Source organism: Lampetra planeri, chromosome 1 (genome assembly GCF_965212315.1).
Source record: "Lampetra planeri chromosome 1, kcLamPlan1.2.h2, whole genome shotgun sequence".
Classification (NCBI taxonomy): domain Eukaryota; kingdom Metazoa; phylum Chordata; class Hyperoartia; order Petromyzontiformes; family Petromyzontidae; genus Lampetra; species Lampetra planeri.
In genome coordinates this window covers 914308-926679 of record NC_136107.1, presented here as the reverse complement: position 1 = coordinate 926679, position 12372 = coordinate 914308, and the positions used below count along the sequence as shown (strand labels likewise).

At 37.7% G+C, this 12372-nt stretch overlaps 1 protein-coding gene across 1 annotated transcript in view; it reads left to right on the top strand.

Annotated features, from left to right (window-relative positions):
* Positions 1-12372, top strand: part of OBSCN (obscurin, cytoskeletal calmodulin and titin-interacting RhoGEF) — a 107444-nt gene that overhangs the window by 36958 nt on the left and 58114 nt on the right. Inside the window, exon 34 of the mRNA XM_078599260.1 lies at positions 2484-2750. Coding sequence (XP_078455386.1) covers positions 2484-2750 — 267 coding nt within the window. The remainder of the gene's footprint in view (positions 1-2483; positions 2751-12372) is intronic.

Here is a 12372-nt window from a genome sequence, read left to right as displayed (position 1 = left end):
AAAGATGACCACACTTGTGCAGTTCTCAAAGTCAAAGGTGAACAAGGCTATCTTTTTGCATCCATATACAAACCACAAATACATGAAGTTTCATCTTGATATAATTAAACAATTTAATTTTCAAATGTATACCAACAGAAGCCCCTGTTAAAATATCAGAAGGCCTGGTGGACCAGGAAGCCGATGAGTTTGGAAGTGCCACTCTTACTTGTCAGCTTTCCAAACCGGCTGTGCAAATCGCTTGGAAAAAGGACTCCACTTTACTCCAGCCCAGCGATAAATATAAGATAAAGCAGGAAGGAAAAACAGCGAAGCTCATCATTCATGATGTGGAACTTGGAGATGCAGGGAAATATGACTGTGACACTGGAGATGACCACACCTCTGCAGTTCTCAATGTCAAAGGTAAGGTTAAGTGAATGGAGATGTTGAAATTAGAAAATCATCCATTTTCATGAATCGTCTTTTTGAACAATAACGCATCAGTGTTCCATGCGTATAATTAATATATGATTGTATTCGTTTGTAAACAATGTATCCATCCATTAATACCCATTCATACTTTTACGCTGCATATAAATTTGTATTTTACTGTAAATGTTTAGAAAACCTAAGAGGTTTCTAGATATGATTTTGGTTGACTTCAACGAAATGATAGAATTCTTTTGGAATGGAACCCCATGGGTATTCCCAGTGACTTTAATTTAGTAGATATTCTTTGTAATCAGGATGTTTACAAGGTGATATCTGACCTACAGAAGCTCCAGTACTTATTAAAGAACACCTAGAAGATCAGGAAGCTGATGAGTTTGGAAGTGCCACTCTTACTTGTCAGCTTTCCAAACCAGCTGTAGAAGTCGCTTGGAAGAAGGACTCCACTTTACTCCAGCCCAGCGATAAATATGAGATAAAGCAGGAAGGAAAAATAGCGAAGCTCAACATTCATGATGTGGAACCTGGAGATGCCGGGCAATATGGTTGTGACACTAAAGATGACCACACTTGTGCAGTTCTCAAAGTCAAAGGTAAACAAGGATATCTTTTTACATCCATATACAAACCACAAATACGTGAATTTTCATCTTGATATAATTAAACAATTTAATTTTCAAATTTATACCAACAGAAGCCCCTGTTAAAATATCAGAAGGCCTGGTGGACCAGGAAGCCGATGAGTTTGGAAGTGCCACTCTTACTTGTCAGCTTTCCAAACCGGCTGTGGAAGTCGCTTGGAAAAAGGACTCCACTTTACTCCAACCCAGCGATAAATATGAGATAAAGCAGGAAGGAAAAACAGCGAAGCTCATCATTCATGATGTGGAACCTGGAGATGCAGGGCAATATGGTTGTGACACTAAAGATGACCACACTTGTGCAGTTCTCAAAGTCAAAGGTAAACAAGGATATCTATTTACATCCATATACAAACCACAAATACGTGAAGTTTCATCTTGATATAATTAAAAAAATGTAATTTTCCAATGTATACCAACAGAAGCCCCTGTTAAAATATCAGAAGGCCTGGTGGACCAGGAAGCCGATGAGTTTGGAAGTGCCACTCTTACTTGTCAGCTTTCCAAACCGGCTGTGGAAGTCGCTTGGAAAAAGGACTCCACTTTACTCCAGCCCAGCGATAAATATGAGATAAAGCAGGAAGGAAAAACAGCGAAGCTCATCATTTATGATGTGGAACCTGGAGATGCAGGGAAATATGACTTTGACACTGGAGATGACCACACCTCTGCAGTTCTCAATGTCAAAGGTCAGGTTAAGCGAATGGAGATGTTGAAATTAAAATATCATCCATTTTCATGAATCGTCTTTTTGAACAATAACGCATCAGCGTTCCATGCGTATAATTAATATATGATTGTATTCGTTTGTAAACAATGTATCCATCCATTAATACCCATTCATACTTTTATGCTGCATATCAATTTGTATTCTACTGTAAATGTTTGGAAAACCTAAGAGGTTTCTAGATATGATTTTGGTTGACTTCAACGAAATGATATAATTATTTTGGAATGGAACCCCATGGGTATTCCCAGTGACTTTAATTTAGTAGATATTCTTTGTAATCAGGATGTTTACAAGGTGATATCTGACCTACAGAAGCTCCAGTACTTATTAAAGAACACCTAGAAGATAAGGAAGCTGATGAGTTTGGAAGTGCCACTCTTACTTGTCAGCTTTCCAAACCGGCTGTGGAAGTCGCTTGGAAAAAGGACTCCACCATACTCCAACCCAGCGATAAATATGAGATAAAGCAGGAAGGAAAAATAGCGAAGCTCATCATTCATGATGTGGAACCTGGAGATGCAGGGCAATATGGTTGTGACACTAAAGATGACCACACTTGTGCAGTTCTCAAAGTCAAAGGTAAACAAGGATATCTTTTTGCATCCATATACAAACCACAAATACATGAAGTTTCATCTTGATATAATTAAACAATTTAATTTTCAAATGTATACCAACAGAAGCCCCTGTTAAAATATCAGAAGGCCTGGTGGACCAGGAAGCCGATGAGTTTGGAAGTGCCACTCTTACTTGTCAGCTTTCCAAACCGGCTGTGCAAATCGCTTGGAAAAAGGACTCCACTTTACTCCAGCCCAGCGATAAATATGAGATAAAGCAGGAAGGAAAAACAGCGAAGCTCATCATTCATGATGTGGAACCTGGAGATGCAGGGAAATATGACTGTGACACTGGAGATGACCACACCTCTGCAGTTCTCAATGTCAAAGGTAAGGTTAAGCGAATGGAGATGTTGAAATTAAAATATCATCCATTTTCATGAATCGTCTTTTTGACGATAACGCATCAGCATTCCATGCGTATAATTAATATATGATTGTATTCGTTTGTAAACAATGTATCAATTCATTAATACCCATTCATACTTTTACCCTGTATATTAATTTTAATTCCATGCAAATGTTTAGAAAATTAAAGAGGTTGCTAGATATTTATTTGGTTTACTTCAACGAAATTATATAAATCTTTTGGAGTGGAACCCCATGGGTATTCCCAGTGACTTTAATTTAGTAGATATTCTTTGTAATCAGGATGTTTACAAGGTGATATCTGACCTGCAGAAGCTCCAGTACTTATTAAAGAACACCTAGAAGATCAGGAAGCTGATGAATTTGGAAGTGCCACTCTTACTTGTCAGCTTTCCAAACCGGTTGTGGAAGTCGCTTGGAAAAAGGACTCCACTTTACTCCAGCCCAGCGATAAATATGTGATAAAGCAGGAAGGAAAAACAGCGACGCTCATCATTCATGATGTGGAACCTGGAGATGCAGGGAAATATGACTGTGACACTGGAGATGACCACACCTCTGCAGTTCTCAATGTCAAAGGTAAGGTTAAGCGAATGGAGATGTTGAAAATAGAAAATCATCCATTTTCATGAATCGTCTTTTTGAACATTAACGCATCAGCGTTCCATGCGTATAATTAATATATGATTGTATTCGTTTGTAAACAATGTATCCATCCATTAATACCCATTCATACTTTTACGCTGGATATTAATTTTAATTCTACTGCAAATGTTTAGAAAACTAGAGAGGTTGCTAGATATTTCTTTGATTTACTTCAACGAAATGATAGAAATCTTTCGGAATGGAACCACATGGGTATTCCCAGTGACTTTAATTTAGTAGATATTCTTTGTAATCAGGATATTTACAAGGTGATATCTGACCTACAGAAGCTCCAGTACTTATTAAAGAACACCTAGAAGATCAGGAAGCTAATGAGTTTGGAAGTGCCACTCTTACTTGTCAGCTTTCCAAACCGGCTGTGGATGTCGCTTGGAAAAAGGACTCCACTTTACTCCAGCCCAGCGATAAATATGAGATAAAGCAGGAAGGAAAAACAGCGACGCTCATCATTCATGATGTGGAACCTGGAGATGCAGGGAAATATGACTGTGACACTGGAGATGACCACACCTCTGCAGTTCTCAATGTTAAAGGTCAGGTTAAGCGAATGGAGATGTTGAAATTCGAAAATCATCCATTTTCATAAATCGTCTTTTTGAATAATAACGCATCAGCGTTCCATGCGTATTATTAATATATGATTGTATTCGTTTGTAAACAATGTATCCATTCATTAATACCCATTCATACTTTTACCCTGTATATTAATTTTAATTCTACTGCAAATGTTTAGAAAACTAGAGAGGTTGCTAGATATTTCTTTGATTTACTTCAACGAAATGATAGAAATCTTTCGGAATGGAACCCCATGGGTATTCCCAGTTACTTTAATTTAGTAGATATTCTTTGTAATCAGGATGTTTACAAGGTGATATCTGACCTACAGAAGCTCCAGTACTTATTAAAGAACACCTAGAAGATAAGGAAGCTGATGAGTTTGGAAGTGCCACTCTTACTTGTCAGCTTTCCAAACCGGCTGTGGAAGTCGCTTGGAAAAAGGACTCCACCATACTCCAACCCAGCGATAAATATGAGATAAAGCAGGAAGGAAAAATAGCGAAGCTCATCATTCATGATGTGGAACCTGGAGATGCAGGGCAATATGGTTGTGACACTAAAGATGACCACACTTGTGCATTTCTCAAAGTCAAAGGTGAACAAGGCTATCTTTTTGCATCCATATACAAACCACAAATACATGAAGTTTCATCTTGATATAATTAAACAATTTAATTTTCAAATGTATACCAACAGAAGCCCCTGTTAAAATATCAGAAGGCCTGGTCGACCAGGAAGCCGATGAGTTTGGAAGTGCCACTCTTACTTGTCAGCTTTCCAAACCGGCTGTGCAAATCGCTTGGAAAAAGGACTCCACTTTACTCCAGCCCAGCGATAAATATAAGATAAAGCAGGAAGGAAAAACAGCGAAGCTCATCATTCATGATGTGGAACTTGGAGATGCAGGGAAATATGACTGTGACACTGGAGATGACCACACTTCTGCAGTTCTCAATGTCAAAGGTAAGGTTAAGTGAATGGAGATGTTGAAATTAGAAAATCATCCATTTTCATGAATCGTCTTTTTGAACAATAACGCATCAGTGTTCCATGCGTATAATTAATATATGATTGTATTCGTTTGTAAACAATGTATCAATTCATTAATACCCATTCATACTTTTACCCTGTATATTAATTTTAATTCCATGCAAATGTTTAGAAAATTAAAGAGGTTGCTAGATATTTATTTGGTTTACTTCAACGAAATTATATAAATCTTTTGGAGTGGAACCCCATGGGTATTCCCAGTGACTTTAATTTAGTAGATATTCTTTGTAATCAGGATATTTACAAGGTGATATCTGACCTACAGAAGCTCCAATACTTATTAAAGAACACCTAGAAGATAAAGAAGCTGATGAGTTTGGAAGTGCTACTCTTACTTGTCAGCTTTCCAAACCGGCTGTGGAAGTCGCTTGGAAAAAGGACTCCACTTTACTCCAGCCCAGCGATAAATATGAGATAAAGCAGGAAGGAAAAACAGCGAAGCTCATCATTCATGATGTGGAACCTGGAGATGCAGGGAAATATGACTTTGACACTGGAGATGACCACACCTCTGCAGTTCTCAATGTCAAAGGTCAGGTTAAGCGAATGGAGATGTTGAAATTAAAATATCATCCATTTTCATGAATCGTCTTTTTGACGATAACGCATCAGCGTTCCATGCGTATAATTAATATATTATTGTATTCGTTTGTTAACAATGTATCCATTCATTAATGCCCATTCATACTTTTACCCTGTATATTAATTTTAATTCCATGCAAATGTTTAGAAAATTAAAGAGGTTGCTAGATATTTATTTGGTTTACTTCAACGAAATGATAGAAATCTTTTGGAATGGAACCCCATGGGTATTCCCAGTGACTTTAATTTAGTAGATATTCTTTGTAATCAGGATATTTACAAGGTGATATCTGACCTACAGAAGCTCCAATACTTATTAAAGAACACCTAGAAGATAAAGAAGCTGATGAGTTTGGAAGTGCCACTCTTACTTGTCAGCTTTCCAAACCGGCTGTGGAAGTCGCTTGGAAAAAGGACTCCACTTTACTCCAACCCAGCGATAAATATGAGATAAAGCAGGAAGGAAAAACAGCGAAGCTCATCATTCATGATGTGGAACCTGGAGATGCAGGGCAATATGGTTGTGACACTAAAGATGACCACACTTGTGCAGTTCTCAAAGTCAAAGGTAAACAAGAATATCTATTTACATCCATATACAAACCACAAATACGTGAAGTTTCATCTTGATATAATAAAAAAATGTAATTTTCCAATGTATACCAACAGAAGCCCCTGTTAAAATATCAGAAGGCCTGGTGGACCAGGAAGCCGATGAGTTTGGAAGTGCCACTCTTACTTGTCAGCTTTCCAAACCGGCTGTGGAAGTCGCTTGGAAAAAGGACTCCACTTTACTCCAGCCCAGCGATAAATATGAGATAAAGCAGGAAGGAAAAACAGCGAAGCTCATCATTCATGATGTGGAACCTGGAGATGCAGGGAAATATGACTTTGACACTGGAGATGACCACACCTCTGCAGTTCTCAATGTCAAAGGTCAGGTTAAGCGAATGGAGATGTTGAAATTAAAATATCATCCATTTTCATGAATCGTCTTTTTGAACAATAACACATCAGCGTTCCATGCGTATAATTAATATATGATTGTATTCGTTTGTAAACAATGTATCCATCCATTAATACCCATTCATACTTTTATGCTGCATATAAATTTGTATTCTACTGTAAATGTTTGGAAAACCTAAGAGGTTTCTAGATATGATTTTGGTTGACTTCAACGAAATGATAGAAATATTTTGGAATGGAACCCCATGGGTATTCCCAGTGACTTTAATTTAGTAGATATTCTTTGTAATCAGGATATTTACAAGGTGATATCTGACCTACAGAAGCTCCAATACTTATTAAAGAACACCTAGAAGATCAGGAAGCTGATGAGTTTGGAAGTGCCACTCTTGCCTGTCAGCTTTCCAAACCTGCTGTGAACGTCGCTTGGAAAAAGGACTCCACTGTACTCCAGCCCAGCGATAAATATGAGATAATGCAGGAAGGAAAAACAGCGAAGCTCATCATTCATGATGTGGAACCTGGAGATGCAGGGAAATATGACTGTGACACTGGAGATGACCGCACCTCTGCAGTTCTCGATATCAAAGGTCAGGTTAAGCGAATGGAGATGTTGAAATTAGAAAATCATCCATTTTCATGAATCGTCTTTTTGAACAATAACGCATCAGCGTTCCATGCGTATAATTGATATATGATGGTATTCGTTTGTAAACAATGTATCCATCCATTAATACCCATTCATACTTTTATGCTGCATATCAATTTGTATTCTACTGTAAATGTTTGGAAAACCTAAGAGGTTTCTAGATATGATTTTGGTTGACTTCAACGAAATGATATAATTATTTTGGAATGGAACCCCATGGGTATTCCCAGTGACTTGAATTTAGTAGATATTCTTTGTAATCAGGATATTTACAAGGTGATATCTGACCTACAGAAGCTCCAGTACTTATTAAAGAACACCTAGAAGATCAGGAAGCTGATGAGTTTGGAAGTGCCACTCTTACCTGTCAGCTTTCCAAACCTGCTGTGAACGTCGCTTGGAAAAAGGACTCCACTGTACTCCAGCCCAGCGATAAATATGAGATAATGCAGGAAGGAAAAACAGCGAAGCTCATCATTCATGATGTGGAACCTGGAGATGCAGCGAAATATGACTGTGACACTGGAGATGACCACACCTCTGCAGTTCTCAATGTCAAAGGTAAGGTTAAGCGAATGGAGATGTTGAAATTAAAATATCATCCATTTTCATGAATCGTCTTTTGAACGATAACGCATCAGCATTGCATGCGTATAATTAATATATGATTGTATTCGTTTATAAACAATGTATCCATTCATTAATACCCATTCATACTTTTACCCTGTATATAAATTTGTATTCCACTGCAAATGTTTCGAAAATTAAAGAGGTTGCTAGATATTTATTTGGTTTACTTCAACGAAATTATAGACATTTTTTGGAGTGGAACCCCATGGGTATTCCCAGTGACTTTAATTTAGTAGATATTCTTTGTAATCAGGATATTTACAAGATGATATCTGACCTACAGAAGCTCCAGTACTTATTAAAGAACACCTAGAAGATCAGGAAGCTGATGAGTTTGGAAGTGCCACTCTTACTTGTCAGCTTTCCAAACCGGCTGTGGAAGTCGCTTGGAAAAAGGACTCCACTGTACTCCAGGCCAGCGATAAATATGAGATAATGCAGGAAGGAAAAACAGCGAAGCTCATCATTCATGATGTGGAACCTGGAGATGCAGGGAAATATGACTGTGACACTGGAGATGACCACACCTCTGCAGTTCTCAATGTCAAAGGTCAGGTGAAGCGAATGGAGATGTTGAAATTAAAATATCATCCATTTTCATGAATCGTCTTTTTGAACAATAACGCATCAGCGTTCCATGCGTATAATTAATATATGATTGTATTCGTTTGTAAACAATGTATCCATCCATTAATGCCCATTCATACTTTTACCCTGTATATTAATTTTAATTCCATGCAAATGTTTAGAAAATTAAAGAGGTTGCTAGATATTTATTTGGTTTACTTCAACGAAATTATAGAAATCTTTTGGAGTGGAACCCCATGGGTATTCCCAGTGACTTTAATTTAGTAGATATTCTTTGTAATCAGGATATTTACAAGGTGATATCTGACTTACAGAAGCTCCAGTACTTATTAAAGAACACCTAGAAGATAAGGAAGCTGATGAGTTTGGAAGTGCCACTCTTACTTGTCAGCTTTCCAAACCGGCTGTGGAAGTCGCTTGGAAAAAGGACTCCACTTTACTCCAGCCCAGCGATAAATATGAGATAAAGCAGGAAGGAAAAACAGCGAAGCTCATCATTCATGATGTGGAACCTGGAGATGCAGGGAAATATGACTGTGACACTGGAGATGACCGCACCTCTGCAGTTCTCAATGTCAAAGGTCAGGTGAAGCGAATGGAGATGTTGAAAATAAAATATCATCCATTTTCATGAATCGTCTTTTTGAACAATAACGCATCAGCGTTCCATGCGTATAATTAATATATGATTGTATTCGTTTGTAAACAATGTATCCATCCATTAATACCCATTCATACTTTTACGCTGTATATTAATTTTAATTCTACTGCAAATGTTTAGAAAACTAGAGAGGTTGCTAGATATTTCTTTGATTTACTTCAACGAAATGATAGAAATCTTTTGGAATGGAACCCCATGGGTATTCCCAGTGACTTTAATTTAGTAGATATTCTTTGTAATCAGGATGTTTACAAGGTGATATCTGACCTACAGAAGCTCCAGTACTTATTAAAGAACACCTAGAAGATAAGGAAGCTGATGAGTTTGGAAGTGCCACTCTTACTTGTCAGCTTTCCAAACCGGCTGTGGATGTCGCTTGGAAGAAGGACTCCACTTTACTCCAGCCCAGCGATAAATATGAGATAATGCAGGAAGGAAAAACAGCGAAGCTCATCATTCATGATGTGGAACCTGGAGATGCAGGGAAATATGACTGTGACACTGGAGATGACCACACTTGTGCAGTTCTCAATGTCAAAAGTAAGGTTAAGCGAATGGAGATGTTGAAATTAAAATATCATCCATTTTCATGAATTTTCTTTTGAACGATAACGCATCAGCATTTCATGCGTATAATTAATATATGATGGTATTCGTTTGTAAACAATGTTTCCATCCATTAATACCCATTCATACTTTTACGCTTCATGTAAATTTGTATTCTATGGTAAATGTTTAGAAAACCTAAGAGGTTTCTAGATATGATTTTGGTTGACTTCAACGAAATGATAGAAACATTTTGGAATGGAACCCCATGGGTATTCCCAGTGACTTTAATTTAGTAGATATTATTTGTAATCAGGATATTTACAAGGTAATATATGACTTACAGAATCTCCAGTACTTATTAAAGAACACCTAGAAAATCAGGAAGCTGATGAGTTTGGAAGTGCCACTCTTGCCTGTCAGCTTTCCAAACCTGCTGTGAACGTCGCTTGGAAAAAGGACTCCACTGTACTCCAGCCCAGCGATAAATATGAGATAATGCAGGAAGGAAAAACAGCGAAGCTCATCATTCATGATGTGGAACCTGGAGATGCAGGGAAATATGACTGTGACACTGGAGATGACCGCACCTCTGCAGTTCTCGATATCAAAGGTCAGGTTAAGCGAATGGAGATGTTGAAATTAGAAAATCATCCATTTTCATGAATCGTCTTTTTGAACAATAACGCATCAGCGTTCCATGCGTATAATTGATATATGATGGTATTCGTTTGTAAACAATGTTTCCATCCATTAATACCCATTCATACTTTTACGCTTCATGTCAATTTGTATTCTATGGTAAATGTTTAGAAAACCTAAGAGGTTTCTAGATATGATTTTGGTTGACTTCAACGAAATGATAGAAATATTTTGGAATGGAACCCCATGGGTATTCCCAGTGACTTTAATTTAGTAGATATTCTTTGTAATCAGGATATTTACAAGGTGATATCTGACCTACAGAAGCTCCAGTACTTATTAAAGAACACCTAGAAGATCAGGAAGCTGATGAGTTTGGAAGTGCCACTCTTACTTGTCAGCTTTCCAAACCGGCTGTGGATGTCGCTTGGAAGAAGGACTCCACGTTACTCCAGGACAGCGATAAATATGAGATAATGCAGGAAGGAAAAACAGCGAAGCTCATCATTCATGATGTGGAACCTGGAGATGCAGGGCAATATGGTTGTGACACTAAAGATGACCACACTTGTGCAGTTCTCAAAGTCAAAGGTAAACAAGGATATCTATTAACATCCATATACAAACCACAAATACGTGAATTTTCATCTTGATATAATTAAACAATTTAATTTTCAAATGTATACCAACAGAAGCCCCTGTTAAAATATCAGAAGGCCTGGTGGACCAGGAAGCCGATGAGTTTGGAAGTGCCACTCTTACTTGTCAGTTTTCCAAACCGGCTGTGGAAGTCGCTTGGAAAAAGGACTCCACTGTACTCCAGGCCAGCGATAAATATGAGATAATGCAGGAAGGAAAAACAGCGAAGCTCATCATTCATGATGTGCAACCTGGAGATGCAGGGAAATATGACTGTGACACTGGAGATGACCACACTTCTGCAGTTCTCAATGTCAAAGGTAAGGTTAAGCGAATGGAGATGTTGAAATTCAAAAATCATCCATTTTCATGAATCGTCTTTTTGAACAATAACGCATCAGCGTTCCATGCGTATAATTAATATATGATTGTATTCGTTTGTAAACAATGTATCCATCCATTAATACCCATTCATACTTTTACCCTGTATATTAATTTTAATTCCATGCAAATGTTTAGAAAATTAAAGAGCTTGCTAGATATTTATTTGGTTTACTTCAACGAAATTATATAAATCTTTCGGAGTGGAACCCCATGGGTATTCCCAGTGACTTTAATTTAGTAGATATTCTTTGTAATCAGGATATTTACAAGGTGATATCTGACCTACAGAAGCTCCAGTACTTATTAAAGAACACCTAGAAGATCAGGAAGCTGATGAGTTTGGAAGTGCCACTCTTACCTGTCAGCTTTCCAAACCTGCTGTGAACGTCGCTTGGAAAAAGGACTCCACTGTACTCCAGGCCAGCGATAAATATGAGATAATGCAGGAAGGAAAAACAGCGAAGCTCATCATTCATGATGTGCAACCTGGAGATGCAGGGAAATATGACTGTGACACTGGAGATGACCACACTTCTGCAGTTCTCAATGTCAAAGGTAAGGTTAAGCGAATGGAGATGTTGAAATTCGAAAATCATCCATTTTCATGAATCGTCTTTTTGAACAATAACGCATCAGCGTTCCATGCGTATAATTAATATATGATTGTATTCGTTTGTAAACAATGTATCCATCCATTAATACCCATTCATACTTTTACCCTGTATATTAATTTTAATTCCATGCAAATGTTTAGAAAATTAAAGAGCTTGCTAGATATTTATTTGGTTTACTTCAACGAAATTATATAAATCTTTCGGAGTGGAACCCCATGGGTATTCCCAGTGACTTTAATTTAGTAGATATTCTTTGTAATCAGGATATTTACAAGGTGATATCTGACCTACAGAAGCTCCAGTACTTATTAAAGAACACCTAGAAGATCAGGAAGCTGATGAGTTTGGAAGTGCCACTCTTACCTGTCAGCTTTCCAAACCTGCTGTGAACGTCGCTTGGAAAAAGGA